Source organism: Scylla paramamosain, chromosome 18, assembly GCF_035594125.1.
Source record: "Scylla paramamosain isolate STU-SP2022 chromosome 18, ASM3559412v1, whole genome shotgun sequence".
NCBI classification, from domain to species: Eukaryota; Metazoa; Arthropoda; class Malacostraca; order Decapoda; family Portunidae; genus Scylla; species Scylla paramamosain.
Window position 1 is genome coordinate 2,027,661 of NC_087168.1, and position 22,927 is coordinate 2,050,587.

At 40.6% G+C, this 22,927-nt stretch overlaps 1 protein-coding gene across 2 annotated transcripts in view; it reads left to right on the forward strand.

Moving 5' to 3' along the window:
* LOC135108989 (unhealthy ribosome biogenesis protein 2 homolog) overlaps nucleotides 1–22,927 on the forward strand; it is a 37,420-nt gene that overhangs the window by 10,067 nt on the left and 4,426 nt on the right. For both annotated transcript variants that reach the window (XM_064019921.1, XM_064019920.1), the window contains exons 3-13: nucleotides 1,226–1,371; nucleotides 2,068–2,196; nucleotides 2,902–4,061; nucleotides 9,126–9,244; nucleotides 11,914–12,098; nucleotides 13,025–13,107; nucleotides 17,080–17,236; nucleotides 17,535–17,776; nucleotides 18,956–19,862; nucleotides 20,199–21,080; nucleotides 22,053–22,214. In XM_064019921.1, coding sequence (XP_063875991.1) covers nucleotides 1,226–1,371; nucleotides 2,068–2,196; nucleotides 2,902–4,061; nucleotides 9,126–9,244; nucleotides 11,914–12,098; nucleotides 13,025–13,107; nucleotides 17,080–17,236; nucleotides 17,535–17,776; nucleotides 18,956–19,862; nucleotides 20,199–21,080; nucleotides 22,053–22,214 — 4,172 coding nt within the window. The remainder of the gene's footprint in view (nucleotides 1–1,225; nucleotides 1,372–2,067; nucleotides 2,197–2,901; nucleotides 4,062–9,125; nucleotides 9,245–11,913; nucleotides 12,099–13,024; nucleotides 13,108–17,079; nucleotides 17,237–17,534; nucleotides 17,777–18,955; nucleotides 19,863–20,198; nucleotides 21,081–22,052; nucleotides 22,215–22,927) is intronic.

Genomic DNA, 22,927 nt, shown 5'->3' on the forward strand with positions numbered 1-22,927 from the left:
CATAAGTAGCATCACAAAGTCCACATGAAGGCATTAGAGCAACACATTAATGAAATCACTATGCACACGTGTCAAAAAAAAAGAAAAAAATTAACAAATACATGATAAATAAACTACTAGCTAACAAGCTATGGTGACTATCTTTACGGTGTAAAGACCCTTCTGGGTCACATAAATCTCACATGAATGTTTGATTACCTAACTATGACAATTTACGTTGAAATATCACAAAAAACACAACATATGTGTAACAGTTCTGGGTGTACACAACATATATGTAACAGTTCTGGGTGTAACGTAAAGTAAATACAACAGGAGAGAATAACAAGCAACAAAGTACTACACTTTCCTAATATATTCCTAAACCTATCACAAATATAATAGAGGAACACTCACCAATCTCTGGCACTCACAGGGAATAAATCCACAGGTTTAAATCCAACAAGGTGTGTGCGGCTGCTATACCACAGATAGACTGCCGGCTTTACCTCCCTCCCTGAGCTACCTTCCCTCGGTTTACCGCTCGAGGGATTCATACACAAATGAAACACTCATTATTCCTAGGTAGTTATCATATGAAACAAACAAATATGAAACAAGCAATATACAGAAATAATTTGTTTAGTGACCACCATCAAACACCATGTGTTATAGTCAGTTATTTTATTTTTGGTATTAAACACAGGCTGTTCTGTATAGACAGTATCTATGAAAAAAAATATATATTAGTTTCCAGAGTGTAACTTTGTAGGAGATAATATAAAGTTTGACCTCAGAGATATAACAATTGAACTGCTGCTGCCAGCTCTGTAATAGCCACTCACTGCAAAACATCAGGTGATCACAGCTGACATCTTATGATCTGTTTGTCACGTTGATACTTTTCACTGACTCTGGTTATCACATGGTTAAAATCTGCCTCAAGGATTCTGTCGTATATTACAACAATGGTTGGTGTAACTCGGGGAACAGTTGATATTTTGGTGGTGATCGTAAGGTGAGGGCTGAAGGAGGAGGTCAGCCAGCCTTATTATTTTCTAGTTTATAATACATGGATGTACAACAAAAATGATGGGTTATTAATAGAGCCAGTCTTGTGTGTACTGCACTTGTGGTCTCCTGTCAGGTTCTGGCCTCACCGTTGTGCTGATCTCGTCCTTAATGATTATGTGAACCAGACCAGTGGATGCTGGAAAAGTTCCCATGTACCATGTTTTATTTATAGACCTGAAGGAGCGGCTGCACGGGCCCGAGCCACTGTGTGTGCGGTTGAATGTGGCAGAGAAAGCCTTCCTGGCCCCATTGAAGGCACCGGTGGCACAGAAGGAGGATGTGGTCATCCTGTGGCTGACCAATCTCCTCACCAACAAGGTAATTGCTCTCCTTCCTTTGTCATAATACACTTAATCTAAACTTATGGCCTTATTTTTTGTTCTTATGGTAACGCATTGTCAATGTGGATTGTCTAAATATACAGTGTACATTTATAGAGTAATTTTTTTTAACTGGAATTCCTTGCCTTCTCTTTTTCTTCCCACTTATGACAAGCCATTTCAAGAGGGAGGTTTCAAGACACTCATCCTCCAATTCTGGACAGTCCTTTTTTACTTTTCTGAAGGGGTTGGCACCTCCATGCCACCTCAGTGCCCCTCTTACATAAAAAGGAAAAAAAAAAATTCCTGTGGGACTCAGACTTGTGTCCCTGGTGTGTGGCAGCTTTGGTAGCTGCAGCACAGTTTTGTTCTGTACACAGGTGTGGTATGATGTTGAAATATAATTCAGGAATTTGTCATTAATATATGATACCTGGAAAAGCCATTTTTATTTGTACTGAGGGAGGCATGGGTGTCATGGTTAAAAAGGTTATTGTACCATCACTTAAGTCTTGGTTGGCAGCACTAGATAAGAATACCGGAATGTATTGGCACTGAAGCTAATAATGTGAATTGCTAGACTCGGATACAAATATTTTAATATTATTACTGTATGTTCATCACTACACAAAACATGGATCTCCTGACTTCAAAATACAGAGTGTCGCCAGCAGATCTGATGTCTTCATTCCAGGCGGTGGCGCTGACCACAGAGGAGCAGGTGGCAGCCTGGACAACACTAAGCACCCTCCTTGGCTCCCAGCGCCTCAAGGCTCTCTGCTCCATCAACTGGGTCTGTCCCGTCACCTCCTCCTTCACTGAGGTGCGTCTGTGGCTGCATCATGACTGCCTCTTGGTTTGTGGGAGTCGTGTGAAAATTTTGATGCAACTTTTTAATCTGTGATGCTTTATTCTTACTAGCAAAGGTCACACTAGATGAAGCCATGGGCAGTACATGTGGTGGCTAATTTAAATGGCTTGAGAACAATGTACAGAACATTTAGTACATAATTTTGGATGTATTTGTACACATTTATGATTATCTCATCATGCAGTTGTTGTAGGACAACCAGTCATATTTCCCAAGTGCAAAGGATGTGTGGAATGTCTGATTAATAATGTATACATAACTTAGGTTTGTTTTATGAGTTCAGAGTGAGGTGAGCACATTTCCCTGACATATGGAAGGTTCTAAGAGGTACTAGTAGCAGTAGTTATTGTGGTGGTATTTGTATTATCTTTCCTAATGATAATTGTTCATGAGATGTGAGGATTTAATATGTCTTTGTTTTGTTTGCATTTTTGCTGGAAGAGTGAAGGAGATGAATGCATGAAGTCTGGGAATCTATCTTATGAATTTTATATTTTTGCAGAACAAGAATTGGGATTTGTTTTCTCTTGTCAGCTTATTTTGCTGGTTTTCTTATATTTTCCTTTCAGCTTTTTTCTTTGATGCTGCTTTATGTTCTATGAAAGACAGGTGAAGAAAGTAAACATTAGCTACTAATATCTCACATTTTCTTTGCAGAATTTAGTTGATGTCATAAACAGCAGCGCCGACACAGCACTGCGGGAGAAGGCAGTCATTGTGTGTCACTGCCTCATGTCCAACCCAGTGCTGGCACCGCTGGTCACTCACTCACTCAGCCACTGTCTGCTGCTCTGCAAGGGTCTGATTGCCTGGCTGCTGGAAGGCCACTTGGGGGATGCCAACGTGGCTGTCACCTCGTTGCTGATTGGTGAGGTGGGGACACGCCTGCAGAGTCACCTGGACAAAGTCAAAGTCATGACCAGTGTCACTGGGCACCTGCTGCTTTCCTCGGCCAGACTCGCTGTGTCTGCCAGGGCTGATGAGAGGAAAGAGATGCAGGATTTGTTGAAAGAGTTAAAATCACTACTAGCCACAAGTTTGTTTCATAGTGAACTAGTAAAAAACTACAGTACTGCATTCACACTCATCTTTTCTGAGACAAAAGCTATATTGAATGATGAGATTATTGAATTTCTACAAGTAATTGTTTCATACATTGAGAGTGAGCCAGTTGAGGTGATGCAGTTTCTACTTGCACAGATATTTTCCTTGTTCATGATGAAGTTCAAGGCTCATAAAATCATGCATTGCCAGCTGCTGGTGGTTCTGTGTCATGCACTGGGCATCACCATTCAGAACCCCAAGGTGCCTTCCTTGGTGCAGAATAGTTTTGCTGCTCAGAAACTAAGAATAAGTTATATTAATGGCAGGAAGAAGGAAGTTCTCTTGTACTCTTTAATGTGCGTCCTTCAAGACGCCTCGCTGAACATTACGAAGGACGGAGACATCGACCTGGTGCTGAAGAGTGTGGGGGAGACCCTGGTGAAGGCTGCTCCGGTGTGCAGTGCGGGGTACAAGTGCCTACAGGTCCTGCTGGCTCTCATCCCACAGTTCATGAGCAACTTGATCATGAAGAATGTGTGGAACATTTACTGCTGCAAGACACCAGATAACACTGCTGCTGTGGAGGAGCTGTACTCCAGCTATGATGACCTGCTGTGTGGGGTGCTGGAGGTATGTGTCAAGCTGAGGAACCTGCCCAAGATGTTTGAAAAGATGCTCTCTGCCCTGAAGGAGAAGAGTGCAGAACTCAAGGACCATGTGATCATTCCAGAGTCTCTTCATGCACATCAGGAAAGGTTGATCTTCCCTCCCAGGTAAGAGTGCCTTTTTGTGTCAATACTCAGGTTTAGTTTTGTATAGAATCTTCTGTAGGGTGGTTCATAAGAGTATTGCTTTCCACCAGGGGATGACAGGGCTAAGAGTGTGTGTGTGTGTGTGTGTGTGTGTGTGTGTGTGTGTGTGGTGCTTTGTCTGTGCCATCCTGTGTTGAATTGCCAGCCTGGTATCATAGAATTACATTTAATGGCAAAATTTATATGCAGGCAAGTGTATATTACAGTCACCCTGGTATCATAGATTACAATTAATGGCAAAATTTATAGGCAGGCAAGTGTATATTGCAGTGTTAGACGAACAGTTGGGGCTTGTGAGGATGAGGGAAGAACAGTCTTCAGGGTTTTCATCTTTGTATATAATTAACAGACCAGTTTTGGGCAGGCCTCCCAAACCTCCCATGTCTTTATACATGTGTCATCTAGGTAGCATTTACATTTCAGGAACGTCGGTCTTGAATTGACAAAAATTTTACCCTATGTTAGGTAGCATATTTCGTTTCTGATAAAAATCAAGTCTTGCGCGACTTGACCGAAAATGACATCTGACACTTTTGCTACCAAAATTATTTCAGTGTGCTACCAAAATGAAAAAAAAGGTGCATCATCAAGACCGACACTTACGCCATCAAGACCGATGACACTTACCCCATCAAGACCCATGGGTGGAGTCTTGAATTACCCGCACTTGAATTTTTTTCATTTTGCTACTTAAGGAAGAAGAAGAAAAAGAAGAAGCAGAAGAAAAAGGAGAAGAAGAAGGAGAAGAATAAGATTTTCAATGACATTTTGCCTATATGATGCTGTATTATAAGAGGAAGAAGATTTTCAATTATATTTTGCCTATATAATGCAGTTATCTTAGGGGTTCTTGTACTCTATCTCAGTAATTATCTGAGCGATTTCAGTGAGATTCTGCATACATAGTGCAGTTATGTTACTGGTTTATTCGCCATATAGAAGAAAGTTGAGTGAGGCCTAAAAAGTTATTCAAATTAATATGAGGCATTAAAGGAGGATTTAGCCATCGGTGTGCGTGACCAAACCTCATGCCTTATTTTTCACATAGAGGGTTTTCCAAGTGACCTTGCGGTTCCCTCTCACACTCATTAGGTTTTTGATCTCAGAGTACCTTCGCCAGTAGCTCTATTATAACTCTGTTCTTGATGGGTTAAGACTTTACTTTGATTTCCTTAGCTGGGACTTAATATACTTAAATTGGCTGCATATCTGTTCTTTCGAGTGACCCTGAAAGTAAGGATGTTTCAGGCCCAGCTCGTTTCGCAGCACTTCCCAGCGGAATGTTTTAGTCCTGTCTTGGCTGACTGAGCTTTCTGCTCTGAGATTTCATGTCATAAAATTCAGTGGGAGGCAAGGTATCCTCCTCTTCCTTGCTTTCCTCAAGAAAGGAAATATCCGAGGGGGTAAGTCACTGGCCGTGAGCTTACCGAGGATACAAAACTTTTCGTAGGTGATGTTTGTTGCACTGCATCTGCCCTGTTAACGAAAGAGACCGAGAAAGAGGTTAAAAAAATACATGGCAAACGTGTGAGACATGCATAAATAATAGCAGCCACATTACTTACCTTATTACAGAGGGCAGGAGAAGAGCCATGAAAGTGCCCTCCATCTCCTCAGATGACTCAACTTCGGCAGCTCTTGCAGCTGCAGCTCCTTCATCCTGTTCTTTTCCTTCTTTTTTCCTGTGGAAGAGAAGAGAATTATTAAGATCCAGCATATAAAGTGATCAAGGGTCATAGATGACGGTAAGCTAAATACTTACTGTTCATCTGTTGTTTCTGGCATCAGTCCCTCCTCATCAATAGCCATCTCCATCTCTTGGGAGGGGGAGCTAATAGGAATTTCACTTCTGATGGGAATGGGAAATGAGTTAGTTCATTGATAAAGAGAGAGATATGTATTCAATATTCAGAGATGTGTATTCAATATATCAGAGAGAAATGGGCAGATTTTTTTTTCTTTTTCTTTTTTTTTCTATTTTTTTTATGTAGGAAGGACACTGGCCAAGGGCAACAAAAATCCAATAAAATAAGAATGCCCACTGAAATGCCAGTCCCATAAAAGGGTCAAAGCAGTAGTCAAAAATTGATGAATAAGTGTCTTGAAACCTCCCTCTTGAAGGAATTCAAGTCATAGGAAGTCATACAGAAGCAGGCAGGGAGTTCCAGAGTTTACCAGAGAAAGGGATGAATGATTGAGAATACTGATTGACTCTTACGTTAGAGAGGTGGACAGAATAGGGGTGAGAGAAAGAAGAAAGTCTTGTGCAGTGAGGCTGCGGGAGAAGGGGAGGCATGCAGTTAGCAAGATCAGAAGAGCAGTTGGCATGAAAATAGCGGTAGAAGACAACTAGAGATGCAACATTACGGCAATGAGAGAGAGGCTGAAGACAGTCAGTTAGAGGAGAGGAGTTGATGAGACGAAAAGCTTTTGATTCCACCCTGTCTAGAAGAGCAGTATGAGTGGAACCCCCCAGACATGTGAAGCATACTCCATACATGGACGGATAAAGCCCTTATAGAGAGTTAGCAGCTGGGGGGGTGAGAAAAACTGGCGGAGACGTCTCAGAACACCTAACTTCATAGAAGCTGTTTTAGCTAGAGATGAGATGTGAAGTTTCCAGTTCAGATTATAAGTAAAGGACAGACCGAGGATGTTCAGTGTAGAAGAGGGGGTCAGTTGACTCGGATGTTCAGTGTAGAAGAGGGGGTCAGTTGAGTGTCATTGAAGAAGAGGGGATAGTTGTCTGGAAGGTTGTGTCGAGTTGATAGATGGAGGAATTGAGTTTTTGGGGCATTGAACAATACCAAGTTTGTTCTGCCCCAATCAGAAATTTTAGAAAGATCAGAAGTCAAGCATTCTGTGGCCTCCCTGCGTGAAATGTTTACCTCCTGAAGGGTTGGACGTCCATGAAAAGACGTGGAAAAGTGCAGGGTGGTATCATCAGCATAGGAGTGGATAGGACAATAAGTTTGGTTTAGAAGATCATTAATGAATAATAAGAAGAGAGTGGGTGACAGGACAGAACCCTGAGGAACACCACTGTTAATAGATTTAGGAGAAGAACAGTGACCATCTACCACAGCAGCAATAGAACGGTCAGAAAGGAAACTTGAGATGGAATTACAGAGAGAAGGATAGAAGCCGTAGGAGGGTAGTTTGGAAATCAAAGCTTTGTGCCAGACTCTATCAAAAGCTTTTGATATGTCCAAGGCAACAACAAAAGTTTCACCAAGATCTCTAAAAGAGGATGACCATGACTCAGTAAGGAGAGCCAGATCACCAGTAGAGCAGCCTTGATGGAACCTATACTGGCAATCAGATAGAAGGTTGTGAAGTGATAGATGTTTAAGAATCTTCCTGTTGAGGATAGATTCAAAAACTTTAGATAGGCAGGAAATTAAAGCAATAGGACAGTAGTTTGAGGGATCGTCCAAGGTAGCCACCTCTCTGTCATGTATAGCACGAGAACAAGCTCTGTTAAACCAAGGTTTAGAAGGTTTAGGACGAGGAAAAGAGTGAGGAATGTATGCCTCCATGCCAGACACTATCACCTCTGTAATGCGCTCAGCACACAAAGACAGGTCTCTGACACGGAAGCAGTAGTCATTCCAAAGAAAATCAGCAAAATACCTCCTCAGGTCCCCCAACTAGCAGAGGCAAAACGCCAGAGGCACCTTCGCTTAGGGGGATCCTGAGGAGGGATTGGAGTGATAGGACAAGATAAAGATATGAGATTGTGATCGGAGGAGCCCAACGGAGAAGAAAGGGTGACAGCATAAGCAGAAGGATTAGAGGTCAGGAAAAGGTCAAGAATGTTGGGCGTATCTCCAAGACAGTCAGGAATACAAGTAGGGTGTTGCACCAATTGCTCTAGATCATGGAGGATAGCAAAGTTGAAGGCTAGTTCACCAGGATGGTCAGTGAAGGGAGAGGAAAGCCAAAGCTGGTGGTGAACATTGAAGTCTCCAAGAATGGAGATCTCTGCAAAAGGGAAGAGGGTCAGAATGTGCTCCACTTTGGAAGTTAAGTAGTCAAAGAATTTCTTATAGTCAGAGGAGTTAGGTGAGAGGTATACAGCACAGATAAATTTAGTTTGAGATTGACTCTGTAGTCGTAGCCAGATGGTGGAAAACTCGGAAGATTCAAGAGCGTGGGCACGAGAGTAGGTTAAGTCATTGCACACATAAACGCAGCATCCAGCTTTGGATCGAAAATGAGGATAGAGAAAGTAGGAGGGAACAGAAAAGGGGCTACTGTCAGTTGCCTCAGACACCTGAGTTTCAGTGAGGAAAAGAAGATGAGGTTTAGAAGAGGAGAGGTGGTGTTCTACAGATTGAAAATTAGATCTTAGACTGTGAATGTTGCAGAAGTTAATGAAGAAAAAGTTGAGGGGGGTGTCAAGACACTTAGGGTCGTCGACAGAAAGGCAGTCCGACCTGGGGACATTTATGGTCCCCTCCCCAGATGGGTTTCCGAGGCTGGTGTAGGAGTCGCCATGATGATTTTAAAATTTTTGAGTGAAGGGTGTGTGTGTTATTAGGTGCTTGTAGTTTTGTGTGGAGGAAGAGAGTTGTCTTTAGAGGGCAGGCTGTGACTGCCCCATTGTGTTGTGAGACACAAAGGGAAACGTTCAGTGAGGTCACAGCTGGGTTTAATGATAAGTTCACAGCACACCCTGAACAGTGCTTTAGACCTCACTGGGAGTAATTATCGTTTTGGCTGGTGTCTACTGCCTCCTCCTGAAGGAACTGCATACCTGGATGCTCAGCCAACACTTTAGATTAAGATGCACTCAGTAATTGCTAACTCAGTTGTTATCATTTCCTCTGCACATACTCTGCTCTGCATAGTCAACTTCTTTTGGTGCCACATAGTACAGTTAATCACATTCCAGTCGTTGTGTGTCTTGCCTCCTCCCCTCGTCATACAGTAATAGGTATTAATAGATATAGAGGAAAAATATAGCAGTTCATATAATGTAGAATGTTAAAGTTTGACTATTGATAACTATTTTTGTTGCAGGTTCATTGCATCACTACGGAGAACACTGTCTGGCCTGAGCCACAGACAAGTGCTGCCTGTGTGGAAGTCCATCCTCTCCTTCCTCACCAAGGAGAGCACTGTGCTCCTCAAAACTGCAGGTGGGAAGCGGATCAAGTCTTCCTTGTAAATCTCATTTGTGCTACTTATTACTTTTTCTTTTCCATATATATATATATATATATATATATATATATATATATATATATATATATATATATATATATATATATATATATATCTGTCTGTCTGTTTGTAGAACTCTATGCAGAGAAGGGAGTTCCTAGTCCTCTTGCTATATCCCTTTTAGTCATTTCTTACAACATGTAGAGAATATAGCAGCAGTGTTCTCAGCCCTGCCACAGAGTTTTGTCCGGGCCACCCCATGTAGGATTGCCAGCCTGGTATGTATATACATAAATAGATGTATAACATACTGTATAAATGAGTTAGGTAGGATATTACAAAAACACTGCATAAAACAATGAAAATAAGTTACAATTCTGAACAAGAGAAATTTATACCACTTGAACATTCTGCATTATAATTATACACACTTAGGAAATTGCAATTTCCTTAAGGTATTTTGGCACCTTTCCCTCTCACTCACATGTTTCCTCTTGTATTTTATTATTTGTATTATTTTTAACAAGTGGTTTTCACATTTCTATAGCTCCTTTCCAATTTACATGAGTTTTTTACACTTTGCTGGACACTGATATACCCACACTCAAACATACACATACATATACTCGTATACGAGTATGTTAATGATTTTTTTTTGTCATTTACTTAAGTATCTCTGTGACTCCCACAGCCAGGCCTGACAAACAGACTTGAACATATGTTTTAAATAATTATCTTTTAGTCATAGCAAAGTGTCTCTCTCAAAGACCACCACAGCCAGGCCGTTGCTGGTCACTAACCAGGCTGCCTCTTGGTGCTTCAGTTCTCAGGTGTCAGTGTTGTCATCTCTGCTTGGACACATACATTTTGTCATCTGCTTTGAGGAGAGATGGCCTCACCTATCACTTGGTGCTAATTTGTTTATATTTTGTAAAGCTGTAGTGTGTGTATATTATCCCTGAATTGAGTATTCTTGATGCTGGAGAAATTAAAGTTGTCCTCCCACATTTATTTATTTTATTTATTTTCATGCTGTGTAATTTATTTATAATCGGCCCTTTAGCAGGGGTGGAATTTGCTATGGACGATGTCAGCAGCTGCCCAGGGTGACATTGCCATGGGGGGCGTCATGGAACATCCATTGAAATTGGTTTCATGGTGTTGCCTCCATGACTGCTACATTACTGTGCAATTACTGTCTTTAACATAATGTTTGCTGGTGTAGCTTTGATTGTCTTAATAAATAATTAAGTAAATATGTCGACTTTTATAGGCAGACAGGGGATTGTGGGGGTGCTGAAGTTGAGTTTTGCCCACGGCACCACACAAACCAGCTCCACCACTGCCTTAAGTATATGCCTGTGGTGTAGCTGTTATGCTGGTAAGTGTGTGGCCACCAGGCATTGTGGCAGTGGATTAGTGAGGTGCAGAGGCGAGGCACCACTTCATCATTTTCACAAAAGCATCATTATTACATGATTTTATTTATTTTGTGTTTTTGTAGGAGGGAAGGTGGAGGAAGTACTATTTTCATGAGAAAGAAGGTGTTCAGGATTTCAAGTTTATGCCTTTACACAAATTTCTTTGAATGCATCTGTGATCTTTTTACCCAAAAGATCTTTTTCTAGTTTGCTTATGAAATTTTTTTTTTTTTTTTTTTTTTTATGAAAATGTTTAATACAGCTTCAACATCCTTTTTAACTTTTTTTTATTACTGTATCATTTTTTTTTTGAGTTGTGTACATAAACATTGATGATATTCCATATGCATATGTTGTTGATCTATGTATTTTACCCTGCTAGCCTCTTACTGATACTGCAGAGTTTGCTTCTGTCACCTCTTGGTTGGCTGCTGACCAGAGAGCCTGATGTGCTCCTCTCTGCCTTCATAGTGTGGAAACATAGTATATATTTTGTATTACTTTATTATATGCCTTCCCATCTGCTTTGACGTCGTTTGGAATTGATTTTCCATTTGATTTTCTTATGCATAACTGAACATGTGTTTTACTTGTTAGGTTCTTGATGTGTGTTCATGATAGGTTTACATGAGTGGCCTCTCTAAATTCAGGATATTGAGCATCTCCTTATATGAGGTGGACTGGACCACAGCCCTGGCCAGTTGCTTCATTGCTGGTGGTGCTGAGCCATGAAGGGAAGGTGTGGTGTATGTTGAAATGGGCACACCATGTCTTTCTATCTAGGCTTACTGAAGGTGGACTTTCAGTTGGTTTCTTAAATGGAACTTGTTTAGTGATTGTTATTGGAAGCATATTCTTATTGATGTTTGATTTTGAATGTATTCAGTTGTGATGTAGTATAACTAGTGTTTCTTGAGAACAGGTTTGTTTGTGCTATTAAGTAAGAGTTCCTGAAGGAAAGCTGTAGTCCAACACATTAAATTGACATAAATAATATACCATCACTTTATTATCATGCATCATTAACCTTAACATAAATTTGCCACTTAGTACTTTAAATACTCTGTTAATAAGAATCTTGAAGGCTTATTAAGTTATAATAGTGTCAAATGTGGCATAAATTTGTCACTTAGTACTTTAAACATTTTGTTAATAAGAATTTTAAGGCTTTTTGTGTTAAGATTGTCAAATGTGGCATTAAATTGAACAAAATGCATTGGCAGCCAAGCAAGGTGACCTGGAGTTTGTGAGCCTGGTGGTGTGGGTCCTGGCAGTGGTGGTGGAGGCCAGCCCCTCCTTGCAGGTGGCAACTGTGGCTGGGGACGCTGCAGGCCTGGCTGACGTCATGACACAGATTGCCATCTCTGGAATCAAGCCGCTGGTGACTGTCATGCTCACTCAGCCACATGTGAGTCAGAGGTTTAGTACACTTTGTCTCTTGGTTGCACTCTGATGTCAGGCTGGGAGAAAACTGCCTCTTTATGACATGAGTGTTTGTAAAAAAAATTGAGTGAAAGGAATCTTGTGAGGATGCTAGGAAATTTTTTTTTCTCCACTACTTCTCTATCCAGTGATGAGACAAGTTGTTATGTAGATGCCTTTTCTCGTTCCTATCATTAAAGGGAATGTTAGCTAGCTGTAGTGTTCTTTTATCTTCTGTTAGAACTGTTGTTATTATTATTATTATTATTATTATTATTATTATTATTATTATTATTATTATTATTATTATTATTATAAGAAATAAAAAGCAGACTCAAGATCCCTAAGAGCATATTTTTTTTTTCTTTTTAGAGCAGTGTGGTAGTGTGTATGATCACCTCACTTCATCAAACCTTACATTATGTCACTGTTGTTTGTATGTGTGCAGTTGTTGATGGGATGTCTTAGTCTCTCATGAAAATGGCTGTGGCAAAAAGGCTCTCACTTGATTTTTTCATACACTTCACTCTTGTGGTTCCAGTCTTCCCTATTCTCTTTCTCTCTCTCTCTCTCTCTCTCTCTCTCTCTCTCTCTCTCTCTCTCTCTCTCTCTCTCTCTCTCTCTCTCTCTCTCTCTCTCTCTCTCTCTCTCTCTCTCTCTCTCTCTCTCTCTCTCTCTCTCTCTCTCTCTCTCTCTCTCTCTCTCTCTCTCTCTCTCAAATGAATTATACAATTGCATTCATATACCAAATTAATCTCTGCATTGATTTTAAAATAAAAAAAATGTAGACTTGCTACATGCATGATTACAAACTGATGAGTAATGTTAGATATACAGTTGCTTTTATTCATTAATGTATTATCCAGTGATATATTTTCTTTAGTAACCATTTCAATGACTGGTTTCCCTCAGAATAACAATGTGTGTACCAGCTTCCTGGTGATGTGCCACACGTGGGGTGAGCTGCACACCAGCCTGCTCACCACAGATGTCGGGTGAGTGCATCAGGCCACATTGCTTTGTACTCTTGTGTTGTATGATCTTTTGTCAGAATCTCTGACAAAAGATCTCTTTGTTCATTTCATTGGAAAAGTTTTCAGCCTACAAGGAATGCTGAGACATTCAATGATGTCCCCATAATGAATACAGTTATCTGCTCAACACCTTTGTATGCAAAGTCTGAGACTTGGCTTAGCATAAAAAACTAATTTCCAAACCATAGTATATTTCTGGAGGTGACTAGAATGAATGGGACCAAACAACCAAAGATGATCAGCTACACAAGAGTTTGTAAAGAGTTTATTTATGCTCTAATGATCTTGAGCTTTGTAATGGAGGAGTTAAGAAGCTTGAAATTCAGTATTTTTGAAATTAGCAGATGGTGAAAGAAGTAACATTGCAGCAAATTGTAAGAGATGGAAGATTAAAATGAAAGAATTAAGGTGATGGAACAGCATGCTTGCATAGATGATTTTATAAACTGTGTGTGTGTGTGTGTGTGTATTTATCTAGTTGTATTTACCTAGTTGTATAGTACAGGGTCCGAGCCAAAGCTCAATTAGTCCTGTCTCCATACCCGAATTTGTCCAATCTCTCTTTAAACATGTGCACACTCTTTGCCCCAACCACCTCTTCTTTTAAGTTATTCCATATTTCAACCGTTCGATGCGGAAAGCTGTATTTCTTAATATCTCCCAAACAATTACTCTTCTTTAATTTCTTCATATGTCCCCTTGTACGTCTATCTCCTTCCTCCACTTTTACAACTAGATCATCTCTGTCTATCTTCTCCATGCCATTTACTAATTTGAACATTGTTATCAGGTCTCCTCTTTCCCTTCTTTCTTGCAGTGTTAGTAATCCAATTTCTTCCAGTCTTTCCTCGTAACTTAGGTCTTCCAATTCAGGTATCATTTTCATAGCTGTTCTTTGTATCCTTTCCAATTTCCCTATGTCTTTCTTCTTGTGTGGAGACCATACCACTGCTGCGTATTCCAGTTTGGGGCGTATCATGTGTGTGATAATTTTCTTCATCATTTCTTTGTCTAGGTAATTAAATGCCACCTTGATACTTGCTAGCAAATTATATGTAGAGCCAAATATTCCATTGATGTGTTTTTCTGGTGATAGCGTGTCTTGAATTATTACTCCCAAGTCTTTTTCTTCTTTGCTCTTTGGTATTGTGATTCCTCCCATCTTATACTCCCATGAAGGTCTCCTTTTACTTCTTCCCATCTCCATTACATGGCACTTCTTTATATTAAATTCTAATTTCCATCGTTTACTCCATTCATAAATTCTATCAATATCCCTCTGTAGTTCCTCACAATCCTCTTGATTCTTTATTACTTTCATCAATTTTGCATCATCTGCAAACATGTTAATGTAGCTATTTAAACCCACCGTCATATCATTTATATAGACCTGAAACATTATAGGTGCCAACACAGACCCTTGTGGTACTCCGCTTGTTACTTCACACTAACTTGATTTATTATCTCTGATTACCGTACTCATTTCCCTACCTTGGAGATAATCCTTCATCCACTTAAGTATTTTTCCTTTTAGCCCTCCTCGATGTTCCAGTTTCCATATGAGACTTTTATGTGGAACTGTATCAAAAGCTTTTTTCAGATCTAAATAGACTGCATCAACCCAACCATCTCTCTCTTGTAGTTTATCTATTACTCTTGTATAAAAGCTCAGTAAGTTTGTTACGCAAGATCTCTCTTTCCTGAAACCGAATTGTTTTTCTGTTATTATATTTTCTTGTTCAAGATATTGCACCCATCTGTTTTTAATGACTATTTCACAGAGTTTACTTACAATACTCGTGAGTGAGACTGGTCTGTAATTCAGTGGTTCCATTTTATTACCTCCTTTGTATAACGGTACTATATTTGCTCTCTTCCATTCCTTTGGTACTTTTCCCTCCTTCAAAGGACTGTTAATTATCTCCCATATTGGTTCTTCCAATTCCTCTCTACATTCTTTCAATATCCATCCATTTACTTCGTCTGGTCCCATCGCCTTCCTAGTATCTAGTTCTTCCAGTAGTCTTTTAATTTCTTTTCTTTCCACTTGTATGTTTTCTATTCCTTTCTGTTGTTCCTCATCTCCCAGTGATGCAAAGACAGTTTCTCTTGTAAATACAGACTTAAAGTGTGTGTGTGTGTGTGGAGGAGGAAGAGGGTTTTCTTTGTCTGCACCATGTGGAGATTGCAGTGTGATTTTTTTTTTTTTTTTTTTTATTATGTAGGAAGGATACTGGCCAAGGGCAACAAAAATCTAATAAAAAAAATGCCCACTGAAATGCCAGTCCCTTAAAAGGGTCAAAGCAGTGGTCAAAAATTGGTGGATAAGTGTCTTGAAACCTCCCTCTTGAAGGAATTCAAGTCATAGGAAGGTGGAAATACAGAAGCAGGCAAGGAGTTCCAGAGTTTACCAGAGAAAGGGATGAATGATTGAGAATACTGGTTAACTCTTGCGTTAGAGAGGTGGACAGAATAGGGGTGAGAGAAAGAAGAAAGTCTTGTGCAGCAAGGCCGCAGAAGGAGGGGAGGCATGCAGTTAGCAAGATCAGAAGAGCAGTTGGCATGAAAATAGCAGTAGAAGACAGCTAGATATGCAACATTGCAGCAGTGAGAGAGAGGCTGAAGACAGTCAGTTAGAGGAGAGGAGTTGATGAGACGAAAAGCTTTTGATTCCACCCTGTCTAGAAGAGCAGTATGAGTGGAACCCCCCCAGACATGTGAAGCATACTCCATACATGGACGGATAAGGCCCTTGTACAGAGTTAGCAGCTGGGGGGGTGAGAGAAACTGGCGGAGACGTCTCAGAACACCTAACTTCATAGAAGCTGTTTTAGCTAGAGATAAGATGTGAAGTTTCCAGTTCAGATTATAAGTAAAGGACAGACCGAGGATGTTCAGTGTAGAAGAGGGGGACAGTTGAGTGTCATTGAAGAAGAGGGGATAGTTGTCTGGAAGATTGTGTCGAGTTGATAGATGGAGGAATTGAGTTTTTGAGGCATTGAACAATACCAAGTTTGCTCTGCCCCAATCAGAAATTTTAGAAAGATCAGAAGTCAGGCGTTCTGTGGCTTCCCTGCGTGATATGTTTACCTCCTGAAGGGTTGGACGTCTATGAAAAGACATGGAAAAGTGCAGGGTGGTATCATCAGCATAGGAGTGGATAGGACAAGAAGTTTGATTTAGAAGATCATTAATGAATAATAAGAAGAGAGTGGGTGACAGGACAGAACCCTGAGGAACACCACTGTTAATAGATTTAGGAGAAGAACAGTGACCGTCTACCACAGCAGCAATAGAACGGTCAGAAAGGAAACTTGAGATGAAGTTACAGAGAGAAGGATAGAAACCGTAGGAGGGTAGTTTGGAAATTAAAGCTTTGTGCCAGATTCTATCAAAGGCTTTTGATATGTCCAAGGCAACAGCAAAAGTTTCACCAAAGTCTCTAAAAGAGGATGACCAAGACTCAGTAAGGAAAGCCAGAAGATCACCAGTAGAGCGGCCTTGACGGAACCCATACTGGCGATCAGATAGAAGGTTGTGAAGTGATAGATGTTTAAGAATCTTCCTGTTGAGGATAGATTCAAAAACTTTAGATAAGCAGGAAATTAAAGCAATAGGACGGTAGTTTGAGGGATTAGAGCGGTCACCCTTTTTAGGAACAGGTTGAATGTAGGCAAACTTCCAGCAAGAAGGAAAGGTAGATGTTGACAGACAGAGCTGAAAGAGTTTGACTAGGCAAGGTGCAAGCACGGAGGCACAGTTTCGGAGAACAATAGGAGGGACCCCATCAGGTCCATAAGCCTTCCGAGGGTTTAGGCCAGCGAGGGCATGGAAAACATCATTACGAGATGGATTGCTTTTAAAACTGTTCTTCTATTTTGCTGGATGTCTTATTGCTGTCAAAGTAAGCTTATAACAGTTTTGATTTTACAGTTACCGAGATTGGCCAGCACTGCCCAAGGTGGTTCCCTTCAATCCAAGCCCACCAACAGACATTTCTCACCTGTTTCCTTTCATCCCTTCTGATGCATGGGCTCAAATATCTGCCAGAGTTGCTAACTTTGGGAACAGTGCTGCCAAGTTGGCTTTGGTAAGTTTAAAATGGAGCCAAACTCTCAGTATTTAGTACCTGTTTATACAGCTAAGGCTAGGTGTTATGGTGATTGGTTGTGCTACACCTCATTATACTTTTGTAGTTCTTTTGGTCGTACTTGAAAGATGCCAGTTCACACTTGAAAGTTTGATCTGATAAATACCAGCTTGTTTGATATCAGTATTGTAAGCATTTATATTAAGTAGATGGAGATTCTTGTTCAAAATTCAGCAGAGTACAAAAATAATGATATAAGTAAAAGCCAATACATTCTAAAAGAAACCTTGCACTCCAGGTGCAGTTAGTCATTCAGAAGTTCAGCCAAGCCTCCCTGGAGCAGCACAAGGGGGCACTCTCCCAGGACACAGCCACAGAGCACACAGGGCAGGTTGTCATCCAGACCACCATGGACATTGCTGGCAAGTACCTCACCAACACTCTGGACTACTGGGGCAGCAATGTGTCCTGCCTCTTAACTGTGCACCTGACATACCTTCTGCCATTCCTGCACACAACCCATCTGGCCGTGATATCCAGGTCAGTAAAGAGTGAGGCTTTGTGTTTTGTGTGTCTGGAGTGTTTGAGTTGGTCTTGGCTTCATTTGGTCAATGGAGATAGAGTCCTTGTGTTTTTGTGTGTCTAAAGTTGTCTGTTGATGGTATGTCTCCGGTAGTGATATCCTGGTTAGTACAGAATCACTGTTTTGTGTGTCAGGAGTGTTCAGTAGATAGGGTGTCTTAGCTTCTCATCTGGCAGTGCTATCCTGGTTAGTAGAGAAGTGGGTCCTCATGTTTTTGTGTCTGGAGCTGTTGATGGGATGTCTTAGTCTCTCATCTGGCAGTGATATCAAGGGACTGTACTTGTGTTAGAACAGTGTGTCATGCAGTATGAGTATCTTTGACTCTCATTTTTATGTTAGCATTTTGTTGGCCTTAAGAACACTTAAATTTTTTCTTTGCATGGACATATTTCAAAAAGAGGAAATTATGGGCTGATTTTGTCTTCAAGAGATTTTAGTATGAAATAAGTGTCTAAATAGTTGTGGTTATGAGAAACATCCAGCATTTTAAAGGGTTAATCTGATGCCTTGTCTTGTGTGTGTGGAGTTGTCAGATGCTGGGACGTCTTTGCTTAAGCTGTGTCTGTATCTTAATGTGGACCTTCATCTTCTTATCTTATCATCTGTAGTATTTATCTGTGCCCCTTGGTAGTTGAGGATAATTGAGAAATGGGGGAGCTTTGTATGATAAAAACATAATTTAGACCAATAATGATCCATGGAATGCTAAACTCTGCCGTCCTTACTTCATGGGATCTCTGTCATTCATTAGGGCATTGAACTGTTTGCACTAGAGTGCAGATGATGTAAAGATTTGCACTGGGAGATTATTCAGTGATGCAGAACAACAGCTATAAGTATTGATGATTGACATTTTAACCATTTTTAAGGGTTTTTGTTTAAATATGTTGTAGGTGTCAGTGTATGATATATTTGCGTTTTTTTTTTTTCACTAATTTTTTAACACCTTCCTAGTAGTATGACCAGTAGCACATTATTCAGTGGCAGACATACATAAGAGGAATGATTTTCAGAACCTCCCCTAATCTTGTATTACTCCCCCCCACACATGCACACACACACACACACACACACACACACACACACACACACACACACACACACACACACACACACACACACACACACACACACAGGCACCTTGTGAATGGTGTAAAGGAAGGAGACAAGTCCTGGAGTGAGTACATCAATAGTCGGCACTTTGAAGAAGCCAGCCAGTTGCACCCACTGGTGTTTTCAGACATCTGTGCTGTTCTGGCCACCATGTTTGGCTCCAATAAGAGGAAGCTTTCAGAGTGTGAGGATGGCCCCCCAGCTAGCAAGAGTTACTCTCTGAAGCTCTTGAAGAAAATGAGCAAGGCTGCACCTTTGCTTGTTGAATTTGACTCTGTGAAAGAGGAAGAGAATGCTTTGTGGAAATTATATGAAGAATGTGGAGACTGCTTGAGGAAACTAATAGAGAAAGAGCAGAGCCAGTCCTGCTCTGTGCAGAGGTGTAGCATGGCAGAGTTCAAAGCCTTGATTCAGTTGATAAAAAAATTTCCCCTTCACCATTTAAACAAGAACTTGAAGACTGGTGTGCATCTGGTCCTGTTTTCCCTCATGATACAGGAGAGCAACCAGGCCAGAGAAGAGCTTTTCTTTGACATTGTATCGACACTGAATCAAGCGCTGGGATACCTTGGCACATTCAGACTCTTTTCCATCACCAAGGCCAGCAGTATCATGCAGTGGCTCATTGAGAAGAGAGCCTCTCTGTATGGCTCCATGTTGTCACAACACATGGCAAACCTTCCCCATGCACTGCTCAAGGCAAATGGCACTTACGCTGCAAAGTTTATGGACAGACAATATTTATCTCCAGACTTACAAAACCGATACAACTTTGACCACCTGCTTGTGTACCTCACTTTCAAGCTGACATGGACCACCAAGGTGGCTGACCAGGTGAAGGAGCTCGCCGAGTACATCACCTCAGGCTCCTCCATTGCCACCGAGTCGTTGCTGCAGCCTGCTGTGTTCCTGCTGGCAGCATGCCATCTGGTGAGACTACTTGCTGTGTGAGGATTTGATAAAGATTGCTGATTAGATTGAGATTTTCATATAGTAGGGTATGCTTTAGTTGAATATTTGAGATACTTTTATATTTTGAGTTGTCACTTTTTAGATGCAATTAGTTTTTTTATATTGTTTATTTTTTTGCCAATGCATCATATGTTATTCTTTAGCAGTTACATTTAAGTTTGATATGACCCCATTGTTATGAACAACTAAACCCCATCAATTTAATCAATCAATTAGGTGGTTGCCTTTGTGTTAAATGAAATTGTGTATCGTAGTATTAACTCAGCAAGATAACTCAAAACTTTCCACCCACAGAAAGGGAATGCCTGTTGTAAGTGGGCCAAGCAACATCTGTCAACTTGGATACTGCGCTACCTGAAGAAGATGGACCTGGACACCACCTGCTCTGCCACGGCCGCCACAGTGCTCACAGCTCACACCATCATCGTGCAGGCTTTGGCTCCCTCCCTCACAGCAGTCAAGGCAAAGGAGGAGGCTAAGAGTTCAGAAGACAATGCTGGTGAGGCTAAGGATGAGGAAACCAAAGAAGATGCAGTGCCCATGGAAGACAGTGGGAAGAAACTTAAATGGAAAAAGCTTTTGGGACGCAGTGTTCAGTTATCAGAGTTGTGCTTGTCATCTGGGAACAAGGAGCTAGAAGAATATGCCCTTGCCTTTCTTCTAACAGTATCAAAACACTCAGGTGTTCTAAATGCTTACCTCCCACCTCAGCTCTTAACCACAGCCTGGTCAGCGCTGTCCCTCCCTGACCGCTGTCCCTCAGGCATTGACACAGATGTGTATACCAAAGTGTCCCTGGAGCCTGTGCTGTTGACTGCTTCTCCTGAGGACTATGAGAAGCTGCTTGAGGACCTGGTGATACGGACACACAGAGGCGGTGCTCAGTTAGGTCACACACTGCAGCTGTGGAGGCTTGTGATCAATTCCATGGCCACTGGTGCTAATGGGTTCTTGAAGCGCACTGCTCTTGAGCACCTCATCCCCATCTTGGTGCACCTGGCCACCTCCCAGCCTACCAGTGGACCGCCAGACTGCTCTGTCCTGCATGGCGTCCTTCTCACTCTGCAGGAAATTATTCAGACGACCATTTCATTTGAGGACCAAACTAAAGCCCACCTCCTCATGCCATGCACTGCCATCCAGCTGCACAAGTTACCACACCACAATTTCTGCCAGGTAGGTTGTTATTTTGTTTGTACCTGTGTTGAGAGAAGTTCTTTTGTGTTGTGCCTTTATCTGAATCATCCAGAGCTGTAATGTGCCATCTGTTGTAGTAACTACATCACAGTTTCTGCCAGGTATGTTGGTTGTATTGCTTTGCTTCCAGCTATTTTGAGTCTTTATTGTGTTGTATTATTATCTGAATCTTTAGGTTTTCAAGGTTATCTCTATTGTAGTAGCCATATATTGGGTCTGTTAGCTTTTCAGGATTCTCAAAGAAACCATTGTGTATTAACCTAAGTGTATTCATATTTTAGTGTACAGCAGCATTTTTTTTATTTATGATGTCTTCTTCCTTTTAGTTTTGTGTTATTAGCTCTGCCTCATCAATGAAAATTATTAGCTTCACTATCTCAAAATTCTGTATTATTGAATGATGAATTAAAAAGAGCCAGCTTTTATCAGTAGTTACACACCTGGTGTACAGTAATGAATGTGTATTGACAGATTTCTTTTAGAAATTGTCAAGTAAACCTGTAACTTTTTTCTTTTTTTCTTTTTTTTCTCTCCTTGATTTGTCAAGTAAATTTCTTGCAGTTTTTTCCCACATTTATCACAAGTAAAGTTTCTGCAGCTATGATTTTCCAGATTTGTCAAGTAAAATTTTTGCAACTTTTCCCAATTTGTCAAAAGTAAAGTTTTTGCAGTTATTATTTTTTTTCCACAACTGTCAAGTAAATTTCTTCTACTTTCTGTTCAGATGTCAGTGTTTTTGCATTGATTTTTTTTTTTTTTAAGAATTATCACAAGGAAACTTTCTGTAATTGTATTTTTGTAGGTTTTTCACTAAGTTTTTGCAATTATATTTTTTCATACTTGTCACAGGTAAATTTCTTGCAATTACTTTTTTTTCAGAATTTTCACAAGTAAAGTTTTAGCATTTATTTTTCTCCAGATTCTTTACATTGCAATTATATAATTTCCCAGATTTTCAACACGGCAGTCAACATTGTGAACAGTGTGGTGGTGAGTCACAGCAGTGTGGTGGTGGAGCGCACTCCCACTGTGCTGGCCGCCATTGCCCACCTCACCACTGCACTCATCACACAGGCCAGCCAGGAACACAAGCTAGAGGACCAACAGATAAAAGTATGTGCAATGTTGTTATGTGTGCTGTATTATTATGGACTTAATAGATTCACTAGAACCAGAGGACCACCAAATAAAAGTAATAAAGTATGCATGGTATTATTATTTGCTGTATTGTGAGGAATCTTATCATTGTTTCATTTTGTTTTTAGAAAGGTGTAGACTAAGAAGTAATCTGAGGAAGGTATTTTGAGTAGCATAATGGATATACCAAAGGTGATATAAAGAAAATCCTTATGGTTAGTAATCAGGATAGTAGTAGAAATAATGGGCTAAAGTTTGATAAATTAGATTTAGAAAAGATAGGAAGAAATTGGGTCTTAATAGAATGGTAGCTGACTGGAGTACACATGATAATGAAGTTGTGCTGAGCGAACAGAAAGCTTTAAAAGGCTTGATGAGTTTATATGGTTAGGGATGATAGGTGATATAGTAGATAGGTAAGTTTAATACAGGGAGTGCCGTGTGTAGCCTTGCTGGCCTGTGCAGTTTCCCTTATTTGCTTGTGTTCTTGTGTTCTTTCATTACTTTACTCACTGTTGGTGCACTGGAAGAGAATAGCTGCTTGCTCTGACTTCTCACAGGGCAGAGACAGGGATATTGAGAGTTAGGTAGGAAAAATAGGTGTTAGATCACAACAGACATCTTGATTGACCTAATTCCTCCGCAGAATTCTTCAGGTTGGGTCCAACATCTGATGGTTATATTCTCTC